Source organism: Nothoprocta perdicaria, unplaced genomic scaffold (assembly GCF_003342845.1).
Source record: "Nothoprocta perdicaria isolate Ctin4 unplaced genomic scaffold, notPer1 scaffold_3, whole genome shotgun sequence".
Taxonomy (NCBI): domain Eukaryota; kingdom Metazoa; phylum Chordata; class Aves; order Tinamiformes; family Tinamidae; genus Nothoprocta; species Nothoprocta perdicaria.
Genome location: NW_020455532.1, coordinates 10901178 through 10926011, shown reverse-complemented (window position 1 = coordinate 10926011; position 24834 = coordinate 10901178). Strand labels below are relative to the sequence as shown.

Genomic DNA, 24834 nt, shown 5'->3' with positions numbered 1-24834 from the left:
GTGTCTCGTACAGGATATAATTTATTCTTTAACTGCATTTTGTGAGCAGATTTGTCTTTTATCCTTTATCAGCAATCGTGTTTAAACCTCAATGTTTAAAAAATAAAATAAAGTAAGAAAATACTCTTCTCAGTGGTGGCCCATGACAGGACAAGGGGTAATGGGTATAAGCTGAAACACAGGCAGTTCCATCTCCGTGTGAGGAGGAACTTCTTCCCTGTGAGGGTACCAGCGCCCTGGCACAGGCTGCCCAGGGAGGTTGTGGAGTCTCCTTCTCTGGAGATCTTTCAAACGCACCTGGATGCCACCCTGTGCCCTGTGCTCCGGGTGTCCCTGCTGGAGCAGGGGAGGTTGGACTGGATGATCTCAAGAGGTCCCTTCCAACCTCACCCATTCTATGAAAATATGTAGCATCAAAATGTGACAATTATTAATTTTGTAAGATTATTCTTGCAGTAAAATAAGGGTATAATGTGTAGCTATTGAGTGGTTTTTTTGGAGCAGTGGCGTTTTACAAGTTGCCGCTGTGCAGTTGCTAGAAGGTGGCTCCAAACTCTTCTAGATGCTCGGCAGTTGCACAAAGGGCCATTGTCGAGCTGCGAGCAGCCTGTGATTCACTTTTTTGTGGGTGGCAAAAAATAAAAAATGTAATTATTGCTTTGAACTTTATATAAAGCTGATGTTTTTCTCCCAGAGGAAAAATCATTATTTTTATACATGAACCCGTGAAAGAGAAATACTCCCTAACTTTTCTTATCTTGAAACACTCGCCTCCCCCAGTGTGGTTCAAGACCCTATTGTGTTACACACAGTGCAGCTTCAGAGCAGCTCTTCAGGCTAGAAATCCTTTTATAATCTAAGTATAAAAGAGATGAAGGACACCCAGAAGCGATACAGCTTGCCCATGATCCAGTCGGCAATAGAGCAGAAACCCATTTTCTCGAGTTCCTACCCACTGCTGCAGTCGCTTGGTCGTAAACCTGTGGATGTGTCAGAGCTCTGCTTTCCTTCACTTGTTTAATTGGCTCTCCTCATCCTTGAGGAGATGAGACCTGGCAGATGTACAGGTTGTCTTCATCCGTATTGTGCTGCTTCTCTCCGTGTCATTAAGATGCTGCAAGCAGTGCACTTCACAGCAATTACTGTTCTCCTGCATGGGAAGAAATCTACCACTGTTGCTCAGCGTTTGTCATAGTGCCTTTCCTCCCGGGTCTGTAGTAGGGGAGTAGTAGCATTCTCATCCTTCTTCATTTATAAAGGCAGATGAGGCAGACTGCGTGCATGGCCAAAGATCTTGGAAGTGTGTGGTGTGGTTAGCCTTAAAACCAGGGCATCCAACCTGCTGCTGTGGCCACTGCGCTGTTTGCAGTTGTGCTTTCTACAAAGCTTAAAGTAGTTCTATTTCTCTTTTTTTTTTTTTTTTTTTTTTGCTTATTTGGGTTTTTTTTTTTATAATTTTTTTTTTTTTGGGTTATTTTATATATTATATATATGCAAAAGTAGTCTGTTAAAGCTCCTCTCATTTAATTGAATAAGGGCACTTTCTGGTTAATTGGGAGCAGAATGAGATCAACAGGGAGCACTTAACCATGTCTCTTGCCTTGTGGTTATTTGTGAGAAATTGCGAAGTTTGGATTCTGCTGTTAAAATTTCTCAAAGTCCTCGTTGAGTTTCTTGATTTGGGGCTGTTTTTATTTTCAACATACCAAGATGAAAGGCAGCCTTGCCCGAGAGTGTCTTGCCTGCAGCTTTTCATCTTGCTCGGTAAACCCTCTCCCCCAGCTGGGCTTGCATTGTGCTCGAGCTTTCCGAGGTCTCTCGAGTGTCTGATTTCTTTATGAAAGATCGACTTCCCTCTGCCGCATCCGAGCTTCGCAGTCCTTTACAAACTGCCTATGTATCGTATAAACACGGGGAAAAAAGAAAACAGTTTTGTGGGAGGAAGTTGCTGGTGTCTGTTGATACAAATTTAGAATATTTGGCTTTTTTATTGTGCTGATGGGGATTTTTATCTGGCTCGTCTGAGTCTGCTGCACTGCTACAGCCCGGAATAGGGAAAGTCGATAGGTTAGAGTAGGGCAAGCCTTTGCAAACTCAGTCTTCTGTGAACTGCAAGAGGCCAGCGGAGAAACACGTTGGTCGCGTGACTGGGTGGCAGTAGCAGAACTGAGAAATGTCAAGAGGGCTGCGTTTGATCAAAAATTATCACATTTTTTTCCCCTCCATCCCGCAGTATTTCCTTCAGCTTTTTCTCTGTGCGTCTGCACACACACAAAGCGGCGCCTTTAAGCAGAAGTGAATCAAATAACTCTCATAATGTTTTCCCTTATTGCTAGCATTTGTCACCTTGATGCATCTGCGAAGAGATGAGGCGAGATGCAACGTGCTGCAAAATAACTGCCTGATGAATCCAAACAGGAGTTCAACATCCAGCGCCATGGTTAATACGATGCAAGCCCCAGGGTTAACAAACTCATCAGCTGCTTCAGTGTATATGTTTTCCTACGTAAATTCAGCCTGTCCTTCCCTCTCAGAAGTGTACTTGTCCTTGTTGCATTATTGCTGCCTGAGATGTCGCTAACAAGTCTTAATTCATCCGGATTCTGAAAATTGGGGTTTTGTTAACACATTGCAGCCTTCAGAAGCTGATGGAGGCAAGATGCAGGGTTAGCAAGTGGAGACTGGCACTAAATAGGCAGGTGCAGATAGACTCCCCCCGGCTGAGGTTTGGGCCTCTGCTGCAGTCTTGTGTTTTGGATGTGCCCCTGGCAAAGGAGGTACGTGGGTACGTGCAAGGAGAGCTCTGCTGCTGCTTTAACTGGGGATGCGATTCCACTCAGAGTGACTGTTTTATTATAAGGTTAAAAAATAGTACAAGCAAAACAGATCTTTTTAAATTTGTTTTTTAAATTATATAATTATGGTAACGGTAGTTGGCCCTGAATCTGTTTGTATTGCAAGCCTGTAATTTTAATATCCTTTCTTTTTGTTACCTAGCCACTAACATAAAATAGCTAGTTTGAGTTTTTCAGTCGAATGTTTCGTTTTCTGGCTTTTTTGAAGAATTGCTTGTGTTTCTGATGGAACTGCTTTTGTTGAAAGAGCCAAACAAAAAAACCCTTTTTCTTCTCTTTCTATTTTTCCCTTTGCTATCTATAGGCTCCTTCATGATGGTAAACAGCTCTGGACGGGCATCTGGGCAGAAAGCCCACTTGCTTTTGCCTACGTTGAAGGAAAATGACACCCATTGCATCGACTTCCACTATTACTTATCCAGCAGAGACCGTTCCAGTCCTGGCTCGCTGAATGTCTACGTGAAGGTGAACGGTGGACCGCAGGGCAATCCCATATGGAATGTGTCAGGGATTGTTACAGAAGGATGGGTGAAGGCGGAACTTGCCATCAGTACGTTCTGGCCACATTTTTATCAGGTATGAATTTGCAGTACTGCTCACACTTACTCCTTTGAAAGTATGCCTAGTTGTTATGCTCAGCTATAGTTAGCAACAGATATCCTGCAAATTTAATTCTGATCCCCCTCCTCCCCGTTCTGTGAGTTTATACACAATACTTCTATCAGCAGAGGTGATTTAGACATTTTTACATGTTTTACACTCTTCAGCCTTTTTCTTGGGAAACTATTAGGTCTAGAGTTAAGTTACACTGTTAGTTAATACTGCTAGAGTTAAATTACTGGGAAGTTAACAGCAACTTATGTCTTGAAGTCAGCATTTGAGCAGATTCTCCTGGCTCTTTTCGTGCCTCTTTGCAAACTTGTGTTTCCAAGTGACTGTCTAGATGTCTAACTGTAGCTCCATGTACAAGTTCTCCTGGCCATACTTGATTCCAGGAGAGCAGATGCTTAACTTGTTTATTCAGCTTTGCAGCTGAGTTCTTGGTGCAAGCATTAGATATGTAAGATACTAATAAAATCTTGTACCATGTTTACAAAATGAGCAGAATCTTCGCCCAATCCTTTTTTTTTTTATGTCCCTTTGTTTTTAATATGTTTTTAAAGCCTTGCATGTACCATAATTTGGCTTGTTCTGTTAGAAGGTATTTCCCCAGGGGCTGGTAAAGCAGGCATTTCCATGGCTTTCTGAGGTTTTACCCATTTCCAGGTGTAGAAAACAGGCAGACATGCCTGATGCTGGATGTCTTTTGGCTCTGTCAAGATTAATCATCTCAATAACTTGAGAGCACGAGTGTCTTTGCCTGGAAGAACAAAAAAATGGTAGTTGTGTAAAGCTATGGTTCTGTTGGTGGCAACATCTATGGTCATCAGCGGATGTGTTCGTCTTGAGAAAGACCCAGGCTGCTTGCTTGGCTCTGTGAAAATCTTGATTGCTTGACTAGATGCAAAAGCTGATGCTCTCTCAAAGGCCACCTGGAAATACATAGGCAGCTTTGGTTAGGAGGTAGTTTTGGTTTTGTTTTAACAAACCTTTCTTTCAGGCAATGATGTTTGTGCAGGCAGAAAAGGTTGTTCTTTAGGGCAGCAGGGAGTAAATTTGCAGTTAACTTAAGGAGTTTAAGCAGAGAAAAGACTCACAAAACCTGAATAATGTTTGTTATTCAGACCGTTCTCTTGCTGATTTTGCCCTAGAAAAAGTTACTGCTTTATATCTTAACCAAGCACAAAGTTGAGTATTTGTGTGCCTTTTTTCTTTTTTCCTTTTTTTCTCCCCCTTTCTCTCCTAGCCATTAGTTAGTTGCTCAATTTGTGGGGAAGGACTTGAAATGTCATGGTGCAGCTTTCCAGATGTTGTTTTAGTTTTAAAAAGGTACAGTGGCGTGTAATGGACTTGCATACTTGTTGTTAAGTGTTGGGGCATTTGTTGTCTTGGTTTTCCTCCAAGACAAAAAGCTAGGGAGGTAATTACATCCCACACCTTGCAAAGAGGAGGTGTGCATGTGAGACTACTAAGACATTAATGAAATAGGAATTTAGTACAGGGAAAGCTCTGAAAAGGAGGAGAACATTCTGTGTATAGACAACAGCAGGTAGAAAAGCTTCTAGTTATTTATTCCTTTTAATAAGTGGATAGAAGGTCTTTAAAAATCTGAGACAAAGGAGAAAGCTTTAATGGTTTGCCTTGAAAGAGTTGGCGCTATCAGCAGAGCCCAAACCTGTGCACTGGAGTCTGGGACAGGTTTTTTGAGGGCTGATTTGCCCCTTGTTCTGAAGTTGTATTAAAATTCTTGACACAGAGTTCACATTAATGTGAACCTGGTCATGACCCAAAATCTTCATACTGGCTGCTCTAAAGAGATAAAGAAAAGATGGTCTTTCACCCAGGTAATCAGGGCTGGAGAAGCCTGCAAAAGCTGCTGTGATCTCCTGCTAAGAGATCTTACTCTTAGATATACCCAGTTTTAGATATATCCCAGCTTTAGTTACTTCTCTTGCAAGTCCTTTTGCAGGTCAGGTTTCTGAATAAAAGTCCTTTAAAATCAGACCCCCCTTTTTTTTTTCTTACCACTGCACAAAACTACATGGTTTGAGGGTCAGCAGTAGCTGTCTGGAAGTAGCTTTGTCCCAGAAATCATTTTTTTTTCTTTTTTTTTTTTCTTTTAAAAGGTAGAACTGATATTTCAGTCTGTATTTGTATTCTTAATCCTTAACCGTGACTTTCAAAAACTGTTTGAATCTCTTGTGGATAGCCCACAAACTACTGGATTTCCGCATGTAGTCAAAATGAAAAAGGAACGAGAATAAACTTAAAGAAATGAAGAGGAAAAAGGTTGTCAAGGAGCTTTGTTCAGATTATTGTTGGGTGACAGCCTAATGCTGCCAAGAGAGGAGGAGGATGGTGAGCGCATGGCGAGGCTGGGCTGTGCTCACACTTGGGAGGATCATGCTGGATGCTCCTGTCTCGCTGTGCTGGAGCTTTTTGCGAGCTGGAAATGAGAGCTGCATGTCCAGAGTGCAAACTGTGCCCGAGAGCCGTGGGAGCATCGTCTGTGTTTGAAATGTGAGGAAAAAAGCACCTTTTTCCTGAGTAACTGGACCTGTTTCAAGGACACGTGCCTCTCAGCGTGTGCAAACCTTGCTGGTGTGGAGCTCGGTGTAAAACTCATTGAGCCTCAAAAATGTTTGTCGTGAGGTGTCAGGAAAGGGGTCGGGAGGTGCCAGGAAGGGTCTCCTGTGTGGCCGAGGCTCCGGGAGGTGCTCCGGGTTTTGGGATGTGATGGAGCAGGACGCATGAGCTGCCCCATGCTGCAGGCCCTGCTTTCGGGCCTGGCGCGTCAGCGCGGAGCCTCCATGAGCCGAGCAGATCCAAAACACTCTGCTGAGCGAGAACACGGTGGAGATTGATCATGTCTACCCTAGAGTTAGTTAGACTTGAAGTCCCAGCCTGTGCCTACCCTAGAGTTACTTGAATTCCCAGCCTACACGTGTTTTTAGTGCAGCAAACAAAGCCCTAGCACTACTCGGGGGAAGTTAATGCGTGTAATTCCAAATTATTGCTTGCCATAAGGACGAGCTGAGTACCAGGGTGCAGGAAGGGCAGCGGCGGTCTGCAGGAAGAGGCTTTTTGATGGATAGCGAGGAGCGTTATTGATCCGTGCCTGAAGAAAAGGCGCGCCACGGACGAGCTGGGCTACTGAAAGGCAGGTTGTTTATGGGCAAGGAGACGTGAAATGACTCGGGCTTTGCGGTTCTTGAGGGCGTTTAAAAGGCTTCTTCAGGAGCAAAGCCTTGTGTTTTGTCAGCTGTGTTATGTTCTCACAAGTTCCTTAAATGTAAAACACCAAGGAAAAAAAAAAGCCCACCATCTCAGCCATTATATTTTATTTCCGAATGGGGTTAAAAGGACATGAGAGATGTTCAGGGTAGAGTTGGTAGCAACAGACCTTGTGTATGCCTGGGTTTCTGCCTCCTCCTCCTCCCTGTGTCCCAGTTCTGGTCCCCGGGACAGCCTGGATGCTCCCACACTCTTGGCCTTGACAGGGTTGAGGTGCTGCATGATGCAAACCAGGCCAGCGATGGGCAAGTTTGACCTGGGAAATAAAGAGAAGATCTCAGCACAGAGTTAAAACCCTCCATTGAAACAACGCGGTGTGGATTCTGCACCAATGTGTAGACTAAATGATGGGTTTTTCATCCTCTAACGCAGTGACTCAAGTGGCTTGGGGTATATTGCACCATACTAAGGGCTCGTAGCTAATGCCAGGGTTTCAGAGAGCTTTTTGTTCCCAGTTCCAGGTCTCTGAGGAAGGTGGCATGAAGGAAATTGAGGATGGGGTTTAACATCTGCCTTAAAAGCTTCTCATAATTGTAAAACTAACTTCTAGGAATTGTGTAGTGCCGTCGTTGGAAGGAAGCTGCAGTAGTTCCTTAGGTGACCTTCCCAGCAGGTACAACATGTGGTGAATGACATTTCCTTTTAAAAAATTAATTATAATTTCTCTATTATAGATGTGCACTGCACTATTAGTCTATACAGTTTCTAGATAACCTGTCAAGGACCTTTTATCACTCATGACACTAATATTTTTTGATCATTATTTCTCTTCCAGAGACTTGCTCCCCTCTTCCACCTTTTAGGCTATTTTTGTCCATTGTCCTCTGGCGTAGAAAATTTTTACATTTTGTTAGCATCTTTTTTTGTGTTTGTTTTTGTATTATACCTGTTTTTCTAGACTTCTTGGGGGACTGTTTAGGATTTGGGGAACAATTTCCAGCAAGTTCTGGGAGCTTGAAGAGAAGCTAAGTTCTGGAAGCTCAAATAAAAAGTGCAGTGATTAACAGAAAAAAATGTGCTTATGAAGTACGCAGAGCTCTAACAGCCTGGGTACTCAGTGGTAAGCATTTGGACCATTGGATATTTTACTATATTTAATGTTCTGATGGAGGACATGAAAAAGAGGCTCAGCAATGAGAAACAGGGACTGTCAACTTCAATTCAGACTGGAAATGAGCAGTGCTAAAAGCTGGCTTGAAGTAGTTAACAGACTTTGTGTGCACCATATTTGGTACTATGTTTCCTGAATTAAAGTTAGCTTATTTGACAGTATTTATTTTAGTTTTAATAATTTCTTTACTGGCCTTTTATCTTTTTTTCTCAATTCTTTTCAAGTAGTTGCATATTTTTAGCAACAAGATACTCCAAATGAGGACAGGTTTCCAGGTACATTTCCATAGCCATGGAAGAGAGTTGTGTTTTTGTTTGCCTGTAATGTTTGTGTATTCAGTCCCAAATTAGTGTAAGGTTTTCATTGACCAGATACATAAAACAAATTAAGCCCAGTTATTGTAGCATTAACATAAATATCTTATATGAGCTTTTAAAGATGATTCTTTCTCAAAATGTGTTAGATTTGTCTGGAAAAAGGCAGAGAAACTCCTTTATCCTAATGTTTAATGTAATTAATATATTGGAGAGGACCTTTTTTCAGTGCAATAGCTGGGATTCAGGGTCTTCTATTGCTCATAAGTTGCTCCTTGGCATGGCCATTGCTTGCATGGCAAAGCAGCTCCTTCCAAATGAATCCATGCAGAGCTCTTGACTCAGTAAGATCATTTTATTTCAGGAACAGCTTGCTCTAGCTTTTTGAAGCATATTAAAAATAAGATGTCAAATGACTGCCCACGAACTGTTCTTGCACGGGTGTTTAAATTGAATACGTGTGTGTATCCACGGGATATTTTTTTCCTCCTTCAAAGCAAAGTAGTCTATAACTTTAATCCTAATAAATGTTACAGTAACTTTTGTTACTCTACTGAATTGCAGCTGCAGCCCTTCAGCATTAGCAATGAGATGCCTTGAATGGTTTCAACCCTGGAATGAGAGGGGGATGTGATCTCTGGCCAAATGGCTGGTGCAGCTATTCCTTTTTAAGAAAACCTTTTTTTTATTTTATATTCCAGGTGATATTTGAATCCGTCTCCTTGAAAGGACATCCAGGGTACATCGCTGTGGATGAAGTCAGGGTTCTTGCCCATCCGTGCAGTAAGCATTTTTTTTTTTTAACATGCTAATATGTTATATATCAGGCTTTGCAGTCTAGATGTAAAATTTACCCACTTCAGCCAACTCTAAACCGTCGTCTCAGTCCCTCTTAAGAGAACCAGCCTTGCATAGCTATTTAACAGCAAGTTTGCAAAGGGCAAGACTGCTCTGGTGGGTTTGTTACTTTTGAATCACACTCTTGATAAAGAACCCAAAAGCTTCTGATCTTTTTGAACAAAAGTTAAGTCCACTAAGTACTTCCATGCAGATTTAAAATGTTTTATTCAGATCATACACTTGCACAGGAGAGAGACTATTGCGGGCTCATAATGTTGTTAAATTATTAGTACTGTATGTTTTTATGTCCTAATCATGGTGTGTCTGATCAAGATTTTTGTGTTTAAAAAAAAAAAAAAAAAAAAAAAAAAAAAAAACCAAACCCTAAATCTCAGCCTTTGGATCTGAGCTGCTTTGGTTTGTCCCCATTGAGTGTGTTTCGTGTGTGTAGTGTGCAGTCTTTCTAGAGCTTTTAAGAGCCCCTGCGTTCTTTAATGAGTTTGGACATGCCTTTTGATTTTCTTCTTCAAATACATGAATATCCTTATGAATAATATGCAGTGATCCCATGCCTTGTAATGCTAAAGCTATTACATGTTTGGTCTTCAAATCCAATTTTGGATGGTCCCCTGATCTTATTCATCACTTGATGCTGCAAAGAAAAGCGTCTCCAGCAGGTCGAGGGAAGTGATCATCCCCYTCTACTCAGCCCTGGTGAGGCCACATCTGGAGTACTGCATCCAGTTCTGGGCTCCCCAGTACAAGAGGGATGTGGAGCTGCTGGAGAGAGTCCAGCGCAGGGCTACCAGGATGATCAGGGGCCTGGAACATCTGCCCTATGAGCAAAGGCTGAGAGAGCTGGGTCTGTTCAGCCTGGAGAAGAGGAGGCTGAGGGGGGACCTGATCAGCGTGTATAAATACCTCAAGGGAGGCAGTGAGGAAGAGGGGGCGGCCTCTTTTCAGTGGTGGGCAGKGATAGGACTAGAGGAAATGGCTTCAAACTGAAGCATCGGAAGTTCCACAGGAACTTAAGGAAGCATTTCTTCACTGTGAGGGTGACAAAGCACTGGAACAGGCTGCCCAGAGAGGTTGTGGAGTCTCCTTCTTTGGAGATCTTTAAAAGCCGCTTGGATGCAGCCCTGTGCCACGTGCTCTAGGTGACCCTGTGTGAGCAGGGGGGTTGGACTCGATGACCTCTGAGGTCCCTTCCAACCTTCGGCATTCTATGATTCTATGAAATGCAGGAAGCCTGGGGTCATTTGGAAAGGCAGCACATGCCCCGTGCAGGGTGTTACAGCCTGTCTCACGTGTTTGTGGCTTTGGGGAGGCAGTGGCAGCTGCTTGAGCACAAGTGAATCCCATGGGTCACGTCTGTGGGGTGAGATCAGTGGTTTTCACGCAAAACAAAATTCCAAAGAATAGCTACTATTGTGTGGGATAGGCATGGAGCCTTCCACTCGAGCTTAACAGGACATTTCTGCTAACTACAATATGGATAACTGCTGTTTTAACTAAATTACATTTATCACGTGCTCATTTTGTGGGCCTTTGGGTGCATTTACTTCATTAAGAAAAACTTACAATCAGTATTAACCAGCTGCTGTTGCTAACGGGCAGCATCCAGGCAGATCCCCCGCTTGGTGCTCCGGCTGCACAGCGTGGTGGGTGCTGGCTGCTCCTGTTACTGGTGAAGGGACCAATAAGGCCAAGCAAGACCTGGACAAGAAAGGTGGTTTAAAAAGCAGAAAAGATGCAGTGTTAGACTCCTGCTTTTTGAAGTATTTAAACTGCTGTTTAAGTCTATTTCTACAAGTATTCACAGGGAGTTTCAGTATCAATTGAACTCCCTTTTTGCCTTTTGTGCAGAGGCCAAATGCATTGGTCATAAAGATGAACTGAAGCCCTTCATGTCCTTTCTACTACTACTTAGAAGGAGCAGGGGGCATTCTGCCTGGTCAGGTCACTTTTGAATACTTTTGCTGTCTTTTTCCTGCTAGAATGATCAGAAGATTCACAGCTGTGCCATTATTAATGGACAAATCCACCAGAAAACTTCATATTGCCCTTCAGAAACCCATTAATGTTCCTGGTGGAGTTACTTTATTTACTTTTTAATTGAGCTCAGGTTTCAAAAGGCTCCCAACTGCAATGGTGCAACCCATATCTACTCACTGTAAGTTGTTCTGCCACTCGTGGCCTCCAGTGTTGCCTGCCTGCAAGTAAATTCTTCAAATGAGCACATTGTAAATTTGGTGATAGAAACTTGAACTAAGTTCGCAGTGAGTTTGAACATGCAGTATTCCCCTCTTTAGGTTCCTGACAGTCTTTAGGTGCTGCTTGTTGCTGGTTCCTGCAGCTGCTTTTGCTCTTTGGCGACGACAGCCACTTGGGGTGAATTTCAGCAAAGTGCTCCCTTGACTCGGGCAGGTTTTGCCCCTTGTTTCTTTACAGGTATCATAGCTCAGATCCCGGGAAGCGTGAAGCTCCTGCGGACCCCGGAGATGGCTGAACTTACTGTTTTTCCTTTTTCTCATTTGTTTCATCTCACTACATCATGATGTAGCAGCAAAATGCCCATAATGACGTAGAGATGGAGAAGAAACATGTCCCCAGTGAAGGCTCTACCTGGGCCCTGGGTGTGGAGCAGCCCCAGGAGCTGGGAGCTGCTCTTATGCTCCCCACTGCTGCCCAGCTTCAGGCTTGGAGCAGGTTTAGACCGTGCGCCCAAATTATTCCTATTACACTGCAAATTCACATAGTACATTCTCTCACCCAAAGGTAGTTTTCTTGTAAGCTTTGACAAATTGCTGCTCCCCAGGAAGTGTGATAGCAGAGAATTGCTCTGTTTCTGTGATCATGGCTTTGCCAGAGTTGTTGGCGACCGTGTTGCAGCACCCACATGCCAACATTTGCTGTGAATTCCTCATCGTGTGTCTGGAAAATGTGCTTGCCCCTAGACAGCCATGAAAGTTAGCTTAGTATATAGCTAATGAGCTATATATTAAGCTATATATCAAGCCTTGTGCACACACAGACGCCTATGTCCTTTTGAAGCTATTTAATTCCCATGGAGAAGCTCAGGTTGACGTGTTTGGAAATTATGCATGCTGTTGGTGCCTAATCTACATATGCACAGGCCTTTAATATGAAAGGTGAGCAGGAATTTGAAAAATTCTGACCTTTAGAGTCTCACAAGACTCCTCTGTGCCCCACTAAAAGTATTTAAGTGGGGCATAAACTTCACTCTGAAGCCCAGCACAGAACTGATTTCATCTAAAGAATCAGATTCGCTGCCATAAAACTCTGATATTCCTCTAAGTTTGCTTACAGAGATGAAAGAGCCCATGGCTTAGTTCAAAACCAGTTCCCTAATCTCTTTCCTGCATGAACAGATGATTATTTAATATTAGGGGTGTCTGTGTTTTAGTATTAGCAATCTAAAACTTGATTAGTACTGAATTTAAAATCAGTGGCACACTGATATTAGTGATTAATAAACTGATACAGTGATATGCTAATGTCAGTGATATTAATATTCAGCAGTAGTGGTTTGAGATCTAAAACCCTTGGATTTATTTGATAATGACAAAATTAAAAAAGGGAAAAAAAATCTCTGAAATGGTTTTGGATCTTTCACACTCGATGAACTCCAAAACATTTGATTATTTTTTAACCTTTATCAAAATAGTTTTACAAAGAAAAGGGATTACTCAATTAGCCTTGATAGCAAGTGCTGAGAGCTGCTGCTGCTGCCTGTGATGTGATAGTAAATGTGTGAGTTTGGGATGTGCTGGAGCTCTGCGTGGTCCCTTAGGTCGCCCTCCGCAAGCGCAGCAGAATCGTTAAGTGCAGCTCTAATTATTAATGCCCTTTGCCAAGGGTGGCCCTGCCGTCACCCCGATGACTTTCTGAGTGTGTGGCTGATCCCACCTTGTTCTGCTCCGGCATCACTTGGTGTTTTCTTTTAGGGAAAGCGCCTCATTTCCTGCGGCTGCAGAACGTGGAGGTCAACGTGGGGCAGAACGCCACCTTCCAGTGCATCGCTGGCGGCAAGTGGTCCCAGCACGACAAGCTCTGGCTCCAGGTAAAGCCATGGTGCTTTTCTTAAGGGAAAAATAAGCAGGTGGGGAAGGACTGGGTTGTGGGCAAGGTCTCTTCATCGGGATCCTTTTTGAGCTGTTTTAGGCTGACAAGAGATCGCGTTGACAAGCTACGGAAGATGGTGACAATGAAACTGTGGTTTCAGTCAAATGCCTTGTGAGCTTGTGGTTTCAATCAAATGCTGAGTAGTAAAACAGAAAAAGTGCTAAACCTTCTCATGAGAACAGGCATCTAGGAGGGCTCCTGGACAGTGCAAAACAGGCAAAGCCAGTGTGTACCCACTCTATTTCTTATATTCAGCTACCCTTGGTTGAGTTAATCAGACCATTCAGACCATTCCTTTTGATCATTCACTCAAAGACTTCAAGCAAGAGAAGCGAAATCTTTTTTTTTTTTTTTTTTTTTTTTTTTTTTTTTTTTTTTTTTTTTTTTTGTGGGCACCCTCTTTTTACTGGAAAGACTGGGTCGTGCTGGTCGTGCAGATATAGCAGCAATCTTCAGGAATGGATTTTCAGCTCTAAAGTTAGAGATGGACAAATTAGCAAACCTGAAAAGCAAAATGCTTGCTTCCCAGTGAAGGACAAAGTGACTTCTGGCACCCTCCAAAGTGCCTGGAAATGTGGAATCTTAACATCACCCTGTTCCACACATAAAGCTCTTGAGGCAGGAGAACTCTACCTGCTTCCAAGCTTCTGTGCCATTAAAATGTTGACAAACAAGAAACTGCTGTTTTCCTGTGTACCTTCAAGACCTTGTAGACTTCAAACTTCATCAAGTTTAATTAACTTTAGAGAGTTTAAGCAAATCAGCAGTTTTTATTCAGAGCTCAGACAACGTGACTAAGGTCCTGGTTGGGCAAGCAAGTGCTTAGAGCTCTTCCACTACAGCAGAACTGCAGCGTGCAGCTTGCTTTGAATTAATGCTCTGAGGACAGAACTCTCTTTATTTTTGGCATCTATAAAAAGCTTAATTTTCAACATCTCTCAAGTAGAGTGACCCTTGCCATAATTGCTATGGTATTTATTCAGATCAGTAATGGGTTTTCTCATTATTTAAAAGTTATTTTAGCAATGTGGCTGAACTTTAGTTAAAAAATTCAAATTGAGGCTAAATATTAGGAGGCAAATTAGGAAAGATGAAAATTAGTAGTGGGAACCCACTTGTAATGGGAAAAATACTTGAGTTGGTGAGAAATGCATTTGACATTATGGAAGATGGCTTGACAGTTGCAGTAAATGCACTGCTATCACAGCTGTTACCTTGATGCCATTTTTACCTGGAATTTCTTAACCTGTGTTGTAATTTTAACATCCATAGAGATGCGTTTTGCCTTATTCTTTATCTTTTTTTTGGAGTTCTTTCTATGAAATCCTTCCACAATTATGACTAGATGTGTGTAAATCAGTTCTAACCTGAAGCAGTGTGAGTCTTTTCCCATGAGAAGCAGAGGTTTGAGAGAGAAATTATTGTTGTTGCTAGTGGAAACTTGTTTTTGCTTCTTTAAAATTGAACCGTTTAATGAAAATAGTCTTTGAAATACCACCCAAAAAGATTGATTATTGAAAATGGCAAAATGTTATTTTTCTTTGCAACTCCTGATAGAGATTAGACCAGCTGAGCAAGTTTGGGTATTTATGTTGTGTAAAGCATCGGTTTCTGGCCAGTTCTTTATCTGCCTGATTTTGAGTTATGGAAGTGTAGTGTGGCCTTGGTAGAGAGGAGCTTTTAGAGCCATGTTTGACATGTAAGCACGTCTGTGTGTCCAATGAATTCACTTAAATTGGCCCTGAAAAAAATTTGACACCTGCCACTGCCAGGTGAACAAAACCTGTTTGTTTCTATTTTTTCCAAGTGTACAAAACCTGTTTATTTGTGGCATTTCCCTAGGGTAGCCAAGCTCCTAAATGTGTGGTGTACAAATACATGGTTAGAACTGTTGCTCTCCAACCAAATGTATGGTTGGAACTGTTGCTCTCCAGCCTTGCCAGTAAGCCCATCGCACCAGCTATCCAAATATGCTTCAAAAGTTACATAGGCAAACTTAGATAATCTTAAATATATATGCAAGAGTACTTACACCCATTAGATTCTAGAGTGCAGAGCCCATTTGAGGTTTGTATGGTCCCATTCTCAGTGTTCTATTGAGAATTGGTACCATATGAAGTCCAAATCAGCAATGGGAACGTGAAGGTCTAAAACTGTTAAAAACGCAACAAAACCTGAATTTTCTGCCGGAAAGCAAATCCGCATGTTCTCCTAACTCTATTTTTTTTGTGTGTGTGTGTGTGTGTCTGCTTTTGCAGCAGTGGAATGGGAGGGACACGGCGCTGATGGTGACGCGGGTGGTCAACCACCGGCGCTTCTCGGCGACGGTCAGCGTGGCCGACACGTCGCAGCGCAGCGTCAGCAAGTACCGCTGCGTCATCCGCTCCGACGGCGGCTCCGGCGTTTCCAACTACGCCGAGCTGATAGTGAAAGGTAGGATGCTGCCAAGCCACAGGCTCCTGGTCACTAGTTCTTCACATGCAGCAGCGGTGCACAAGCGAAAATAACATCCGATCGGACCTTTCATTCCTTCTGTTTTAAGTAGGAAAAAAGGATTGTGAAGTGACATGAGTTTTGATCATTTTTCTTGAACCAAATATTTGAATTGTGGAAATGAACTTTGGCTGCAACCCTGTTTGCAAGCTCTTTTTTTCTTAACCTTGTTAGCTACGAGGCTTTTTAATAAGTCATGCAGTGTTGGAGTAGGGGGTGTTTTCTAGAAGAGCCGGTCTGCTCAGGGCTGCTGTTGGTTAATGATGGGATTGATTCTTCTCATGTCCCAGAGGAAATGGTGGAGATGACAGCAGTTGCTGAAGGATGCTTGGTCTGTGTTATCCTAAAATTTAACAGATCGTCCTGTTTGGCACATGCAAGATGGTGCTTGCTGAAGACTGTACAGTGGGACTGGGTTAATCAAGGAGAGAATAGTACCATGAGGCATGGAGTAAAGTGCTGCCTGCCTTAAACTCTTCCTCAGCTACGCTACAAGGATGTTCATTGCCTCTTAGGAAGGGAATCTGGGAGACAGCTAAGTCACCTGTGAGCCTGCTTCGTCTTCAGTCCCATCTCAGACATTGGGTGAAAGGAAGATGCTCATAGAGCATGATTTTATTGATGTAAATGCTTCGTGGAGGGCTACTGTAGAAACAAGATTGCCTTTGGCCGCTGCCATGCTTTCTGCTGGGCATTTGACATCCTAGGGCATTTGACATCCAAACCTTTGCAAGATCTCCAATACTGAGTGTTGGTATTTGAGCTGCACAGGTCACAAGGAAAATGCTGCAGTGAGATACCAGGGGCTTTTAATGTCCCCTGAGGACTCTTGCATCTCTTTTGTTTGCTTCTAAAGGAGTTAATCCATGGTTGAAAAGAAGTTGAGTCACCAGGAGTGGTGTATCTATTATTGCATTACAACTAAGTAGAAGGAAGGCCACCTTCCAGGGGAGCAAATACCAGAATGTACCACCTAAGGTACGGGCTGGGCGTTTCCTTGTGTAGCAACTTGAGAAAGGAAAAATAACAGACTAAATTCCATAAGAGGTTCGACTTTCAACAGGAAATCATTGATAGATTTGTTGCTGGATTATTCAGACAGGCAGACACCAACCTAGAAGAAATTAAGGGATTATATTGAAGGAATCTTGCTCTATTTGTTGTTCCTATTTAGTAAGCAGGTAAGGTTAAGTTGTTTTTTTGAGGTTAGTTTGGAGCAGCAGTCTGTCACACTGGGATTGCATGGACCGCTGCTTCCCAAAAAAGTCTGACTCATTTTGGTGTGGATAATGACAAATTTGTGGTGCATGTACACAGGCTGAAATGAAAGCCAACTGGAATTGTTAAATTCTGAAGACAAGTTTATTGAATTGCAGTAATGTACTTGGGGAACATTAAATTAGTTTGTAATTGCAGTTTTGCTCAATTGACAGCTTCTTCCTTAAACTTGCTAAATCCAACCTAATGCTCTGCCTCTTGTGTTCTTGCTCTCAGTCAGTTAAACATAAAACTATATGGGATTGCTTCAACAAAGGTCAAAGTCTCTGTGTGTCTTGCCTGTAAAGATCTCAGGTTGCTTCCTAGGAATAAGCTTTATTTATTTTTTTCCCCACAGTATCAAAATGGGTAGGAGTAACTCATTTCTTGACATTTCATCATTATTTGATAAATACAGAAAGGGAGAATTGGCTTTGAAATATCCTAGCTACTCCTATGCTTTACTTCGAAGCAGTAGATCTAGTTCACAAAACAACTTGATCAGTGAAACTAAACCTAAGCCAAGGAAATTAAACCTAAACCAAATCCCTCCTGCCACAGGTTCTCCCCTTCCTCCTCTCTGTACATGCAAGTGCTTAGTTCAGCAATAAGGAAAGGGGATTATTGCAAAGCAATGGCTGGAAATCTTGCACAAAAGACTGTAACATAATTAGTTTCAAATTATTGCAGTGTGTTTAGAAGCGGGTGATGCCTTCACAGCACTGAGAATAAGTTTTTCTGTGGAGTCGGGCAGTGTTTATGCTAACACTTTGCTGTCTTCTGACTCCGTTGATACAATGCTTGTATAATTGACGAGATATTTACTTATTTGTACTCTAGATACATAAGAGTCAGGTAACAGAAACCTATCATTTCCATCTGTGCGCTGTACCACTCTATGGTGCCCCAGTGGAAATCGCTCTTCTCAATTTCTTCTCTCTCGCTGTTGCACATATGGTCATTTAATAGAGTTTTATCCAGGGCGGTTTTCACAAACCCCGCAAGCCCCCAGAGATTCTTGCATCTTGCCCTCCTGCTGGCGTACGAATGAAATGCTTCCTTGCCTGTGCTGGCTGTAATTTTAAGTTAACTGCACAGCAGTTTCTCATCTTGTGAACTGCAAGTGGGCTTTGCTGCTGCAAGGACTGGTTAAAAGACTGCAGCTGGTGCAGCGGGGGCATTTAAGGTCGCTATTAATGACATAGCTCAAATGTCCTTGCAGGGAACGTGTCACCTCATGCCACGTTTTACACTGGGTGTGAGGGGACACACGTTCCCTGGAGGTTTGTTTGGCAGTTGCCTCGTTCTGCTCCTGTCCAGCTATTTTGCGTGCCTAAATTAATTACCTACCCGCTGGTAGGAATCAACTGAGAGCTGATCAGAAGGGAGTGTTTCAGCATCTACGACTTGCTTTTCCTGAATGAAATATTTGTTTTCCTTGGGTTTTGCTCTCCATAAAGTCCCTGCAGCTGATTCTGGTGCTTTTAGGGATGTTCTTTCCCAGTGCTCTCTGCTCTGAGCTCTGTTACCTGCAGCCCAGGAGCTGCTCCGCTGCTCTTCAACACATTCCCTTCATCAACACAAATAAAACCAGCCTGTTCCTTAACTAAGTGGCTTTCTGTCATCGTTGTGATATTAGGACAGCTTGGTTTCCATCTGTCAGTCCTCTTGAAGCTTTTAGCCATGAAAAGCTGATGCCTTCCGTGACACCGGGGGAGAGGTGGCTCCTTTTCCAGAGTTGGACTTGCTGGTTTTTCTCTCTCATTCTTTCCAGCCATGACACTTGTTGCTGTAATTGCATCGATGCTTTCTTAGCTCACCAGGTACCCAGAGGAGGCTGCCCCGGGGATCATAGTCATTTCTGTGCACTAGAATTAAAATAAATAAAAACAGCAGCAACAAAGGCTGCCTACTTGAGGGAGTCGAGACATTCTGATGTGAAAAGCATGCTAAATAAGAAGATTGCACGGTGAAGAAGCTCCTGTATTAAGTGCGCTGCAAATTCAGGATGATCGTTTAAGAAGCAGACTTAGCAAGACAGATATTTTGACTATCTTGGGGTTTATGATAGGAGCTGTGTACAAGTAGTTGCAATGAATTATGAAACAGCCAGAAGATTTATCTGGAAAAGTAGCATCTTGGAGCTTAAAAAAGTGAAAAATGAGAAGATCTCTGATCTGTGGTGGAGCCTTCAGCTTGGGCTGCAGTTGGCCCTGGAAATGCCCTTCCTGGCTCTCCGTAGGCTTCCATGAGTGACATAAATGCAGTATAGGTATGAAAGAATATAGTATGAAGAATATATGAAGAATATAGTATGACATAATGCATGTACCCTAGAGCAGGACCCTACAAGTAGGGCTTTGGTCAGTGTGAGGCAATTGTGCTTCACAAAGATGAAAATAAAATTGAGCTTCCGTGAACTCCTAGGTCTTATGTTGCTTTTAAAGCAGTGGCTATGAAGTGGTGGGGAGGAAAAAGATTCCTCTTGTCAATGCGGAGCTCTGCATCCTAGGCTGTTCGTGCCAAACATACGTGTTAAAGCTGGCAATGCCCTTGTCATCGTGGGGTGATAAAGCAGGTCTGGCCGAGGTGGGACTCGAGCCCCCAAATTTCAGTCGTGACATTGGTGACAGAGAATTGGAAAGTCCTCTTGTGCCCAGGAGGAGAGCAGGAGGACCGAATCCGGTTCCTCTTGGAGCTGTTTAGGAGATGAGCACGGCTGAGGTCAGCAATACGTGCATTTTAGGTTGCAATGTTAAAAATATATTTTTTGGCACGCGGAATAACATTACGGAACTGAAACACCTAAAAATATCTGCCTGAGTCATGCAGATTGGAAAAGTTGCTGAGTAGATTTGCATTTGTCTGCTAAAGCCCATTCATCAAGATCTTCCAAGTCATCCCTGTACGGCCAGGGAAATGTCTCCTGTAGGCTCTACCAGCAGGATGGGCCAGGCTGCAATCCTAGGGCTTTCCGCAAGGCTGGCTGGTGTCTGCTCTCTATTTCACCACTTTACAGAAGTAAATGACTCCTGCAGCCTCTGGATGTGCCAAGCCAAGATTTCCTCTGTAATTTGAGTCTGTAACGACGTTGCTGTCTGGAAGCCCACGTGTGCACGTGGATGGTGGGTGAAGGCCACGTTGCCTTTGGAATTCCTGGGCAGGCGCAAGCAGCTCACACTTAGTCACGGAGGGATAAATTAGAGTCATAAATTAGGTCCAGAAAGAATGTAAGACCACAGTTGGGATGCAAGAATAGTCCATAAAGTGAAGCCTTATTGACAATTCAATTTTTATTCTTCTCCAACTTCTTGCATCCATCTCTTCACTTCTATTTCTGCACCAAACCACTCAGGAGTGTTCCTTAAGGGTTCCCCTTGGTTGTAGCTACCAGGGAAATTAATAGAAATTTTCTATCCTGTCATTGAAATGAGTTTTAGGAATTCACTGAAAGACCATATGGTGTGTATGTTAAAACCAGATTTTATTTGTGAGGCAAATACAAGCCAAAAAGTTTGGTTTTAATTTTGATTCAAATTTCAGTGGAGATTGGTAGAGAGATAGGTATGGGATGAAGTTCCTTGAGCTTATTTTTAACGTATGGTTTACTAAAATATGACTCTCACTGCACCTGTATAAACCTCTGGTTGAAATATTGGGTAAATCCAATAATAAATAAAAGAAGGAAGATTAGAAGCGAGTTGCCCAGTTTGAAGGAAAGACAGATCACATTCCCCAGGTAATCTTACTGCCGTCAGTCAAGGAAATGGAGAGAGATTTAGGAAAACATTTCAGGATGTGAGAGAAGTGCTTTCAAAATGTGCTAAATATACAAAGGCAAAGCATAGGAAGCTCAATCCAAGTATTGTTCAGTTGTCCCAGGATCACAGAGCACTGTTGGATTGTGCTTTTTCTGCCTTGTCCATGGGATCTTTCCTGGCCTCCCGCTGCAGAGGCATTGGGAATGGCTCATGATGCTGCATGGCCCGAGAGCTGGAGGGCTCCGAGATGCTCTCCACTCCCACCATGAGTAGCAAACAGGCATCTTCTCCTCCCTAGCAGGACTGTAACAAGTAGTTTTTCCTTACGTGAAGGTGCAGTTACCTTGGCAAGAGGCTTATTTATTTATTTGTAATTTATGTTTCCTCTCAACTTCAACCTGCTGTAACTGCAAGAGCCCCTCTGTGCAGAAGGGAGACTTTTTACTGCTTTGAAATATTCTCAAAAGCAGAAAAATCATGAAAACAAAATGATCGGAGGCAAAAGACCTTCTCTGCTGTCTGAATCCCTCTGCTTTCCTTGACTTTCCGTGATCAGGTTTGTAGGAGAGACCTCTGGGGAGGATATAAGCCTTGTGCTCTCATCTGCTGCTCAGATTGGCTCTTCCCTCCATGAGACTGTAGAAGGGGGGAAAACAGGCATCAAATAAAGTCTAAAAAAGCTGCTAACAGGTAGTTTTTTGCCTCATGACAGCATCATCAATCAAAAAATGCCTGAATGTTATGTAAAATCTTTGTAGATAAAAGATGTGGCCCAAAAATTAGAATTAAATGACATTTGTTGCTGTGTCTTCCAAAAAATAAACGATACTGATTCATAAACTTTCTCTTTAGGGAGTGCTCCTAGCAGATGGGTGTAGGGATGCTGGCAAGTGCCTTTCAGCCTGCCTAGGATGCTGCTCAGGTTTGCAAGTTTGCCCCTAAGGCCGGGCAAGGTGATAGCACGTATTTCATGCTGCCTTGCATCTTGCAGAGATGTCTCAGGAATGTGGCCGCTGTGTTGCCTCTAGAGTGTAAAGAGTATTAACTATTAACTCGGGCCATTGAGTTTTCAGTGCTGGAGGCTCCCGTTCTCTGTAATTTCCATTTGTCCGTCTGCAGGGTTTGGCAAGCACCAGTTCGTGTTTATTTTTACAGGGAAGGCTGGAATAGCAGTTACTTTGCCAATATACTTTTCCTCCCGTTACCTTTCTAACACGCTTGTCAGGGGGAGTCAGAGCAGAGAATTAACCACTTTTTATCACTTTCTCTGCTGCCCACACTGCCTTTTCAAGTAGGTGCCATCCTGCCCCCGATGCCTTTGCTTTGCACCCGTCTGAGCTCTCAGCACCTAGTTAAACATATCTGGAGGATTTAAATGGGACTTTTAATGTTTGTACAGCGCTCACCTTTGAAGGATGGAGCTGCAAGGCTTTGCTTTTCCTAACGCCAAGGGGACAAGCTGGGATCTTGGTGGTATTTGCATTGGACCTTGCTGAGGGGAAAGGTTAAAGAGCTGGTGTTGGTGTCAGGAGAAGAAGGATTGCGTTGAAGTTGGCTCCTCATCATCGGAGACAGGAACAGGGCCACAGTTGCAGTCCCAATGGGGAGGTCTTGCAGCATCTCTGTCCAATGGAAGCATCTTTCATTCTTCTGAGCACCTAATTCCCCAGCACCTGTTCTTGCAGCTAGGTGACCAAATGCAGTTTCCCTAGAAAAACTGCCCCAAAATCTACTGTGCTGTGCTTTAGCTTTCATCTATTCTCAATCCCATCCCAATCCCACTGAGCCCCCATCTCAATTTATCACATTCATCTTCCTCTTTTTTACCAAGGCTTCTCTGTGCTGCATCTCCTGCCTGTCTCTCTCTCTCTCAGCAGGACACTTCCATCAGCGTGTGTCTGCGTGTGAGGAAGATGCAAATAGCTGCAAGACTTAAGCGAGCTCGCTTTGGATCCCGTAACTCAGCCTTTGCATGTGTTCTACTCCTTATTCATTAGCCTGCAGCTAATACTGAGTTACACGACAGACTACAGTTTGTGAATAGTTTTGTTCCTCAGCAGGATACAGACACAAATTAAAACTGAAGAGGTTTGGCTTGCCCATTTCCTTAATTTTCTCTTTTTCTTGTGGCAAATGCAAGGAAAAAAAACCCCAAAAAAACCCTCTCTTGCTGCTGCTTCTGACTTTTGGTTTGTGTCTTGTGAAGGGGGCTGACAGCATCGTATTGCCCTGCAGAAGGCTGGTAAACTAGTATTTAGTCTTCTAGCTCAGACTGCTTGCTATGTAGTAATTTGTTAGTGTTTTCCCCAATTATGAGATTGAAACTCTTAAGCATAAGCACTTCTGTCCTTGTGGTGGTCTGTTGCACCCGAGTTCTGCTTAACCCCCACTCTGTGCCACAGCCTTGCTCACAAACCCATGTGTTCTTGAGGACAGAAATCCCATTGCAGGCCACAATTCTGTAGAAATTTCCAGCTAGCTAATTTTGAAAAGTCCTAAACCAGTACAGTATTTGAACTCTTTTTTTAAGCTTTAAAATGAGGAATGTTCACATGGTGCTAGCTTTAAGTATATGGGCACAGCTCTGGAAGTCTTGATTTTGTGGATGAGCTCTGACAACCAAGTGCCATATTCATTTCTTTCTTTGTGCTACTGAAGAACAAGAGGACGTTAAAAGCTCGATGGATCAGATGACAAGTGTTGAAAGCACCTCAGGTTTCACAGTCTATAATTGAATTGCACACTGACAATAATTAGGAGAAATACATTCAGTCTCTCTAGGATGTAACCTTTTCAGCATACGTATGGTCCTCCCCAGAGCTCTGCTAGGGTGGGTATTTATTTAGCATTAGTTAACACTGTATTTAGCTGTGGTGTCTGAGAAGACTAATTCATCTGATGAACTGATTGACTGAGAAAACTCAAATTGATCATCACTTATTTTTCCATCTCCTCCCTGGAGTCCTGGCACAGATACAATCTTTGTAGTTGGACTGTTGGTGTTTTGGTGACAAAAAGTAAAATTAGACGCTCCTCATTAAAGCTGTGATAGTTTTAATAGGAACTAGACTGTTGCCTCTTGTAGGAATTACACCTGGAGTAGAGGATCAGCATTTCTGCATGTCTCAGTCCCAGGTAGGGCAGCTCCATTATAAGGAAATTTGTGTATTGTTTTTCACGTAACGAGTCTCACTTGCAGATGCACTGTCAGACTGAAAAATGGTTTAATCTAATTTGACCTTCTTCAGTATGCAAGCCATAGAACTGACTAGTTGTTTTTGCTCACGTGCAATAACGTATGAATAAAATAGAGTAGTTCCAGAGGCTGATTTGAAGTTTTTAAGGGATGCAGAATCCCTAACAACTGTAGGTAAGCGCTTTGAATACCAAATTATTTTCACTGTGTGTCTCATTTTTAGTTGCATGTTTTCAGCTTGTACATCCAGCCACTGGATCCTAGGTCTTTCTGCTAAATCTAATAAATCTTCAAATATTGAATGCTTTGTCCTTGTGCAAGCATGGGAACTTGTCCTGACCGTGGCCTTGGCTTTGTTTGATTATCTCAGGCAAGTGCCTTAAGTTTCTCTGCAAAATCTCGTGCTCTATTGAAGCACTGCATTCAATTCTGATGAAAGCTTCTCTCGCTGGACTTCCCACACCTTCCTGGAACATCTGCTTTTGTTTCCACAAGCAGTAGGTTGGCTTCACGTGTTCTCTTTCTTGCTATGAGATGCAGAACCTCGATGCCCAAGTAAATAACTTGGGTTTTGATGCAAGCCTCTGCAGCAGGGACAAAGACAGGAGCTATAAATACATACTGTCTGCTAAGGAAGCAGCACTTTTTCACACGGAACATTTCACGTGGCAAGAGACTGACTTTGCCTAGGTGGTAACTCAGGGGACTCAATACAATATCAGAACAAACGTATTAAAATTTAGTGAAAGAACTGCAAGAAAGTGTGCTGGATGCCTCCAGCAATGGCTGTAAGGAGACTTTTTCTACTGAAGCTGTTGGTTTTAAGTTTGGATAGATAACTTAAAAATTACTTTTTGTCACGTAACCTTTTAGTATCTGTTACAAAGAAAATGAGTGTCTTGATTCCCTCACCCCCGAAGGCATCTCAGGAAAACCTTCATAATTGGAACACATGGATATTCCTTTT

The 24834-nt window shown here is 42.9% G+C and overlaps 1 protein-coding gene across 1 annotated transcript in view; it reads left to right on the top strand.

Moving 5' to 3' along the window:
• Positions 1 to 24834, top strand: part of PTPRT (protein tyrosine phosphatase, receptor type T) — a 288987-nt gene that overhangs the window by 41302 nt on the left and 222851 nt on the right. Inside the window, exons 3-6 of the mRNA XM_026042039.1 lie at positions 3160 to 3431; positions 8876 to 8957; positions 12983 to 13098; positions 15419 to 15593. Of these exons, the coding sequence (XP_025897824.1) occupies positions 3160 to 3431; positions 8876 to 8957; positions 12983 to 13098; positions 15419 to 15593 (645 nt within the window). The remainder of the gene's footprint in view (positions 1 to 3159; positions 3432 to 8875; positions 8958 to 12982; positions 13099 to 15418; positions 15594 to 24834) is intronic.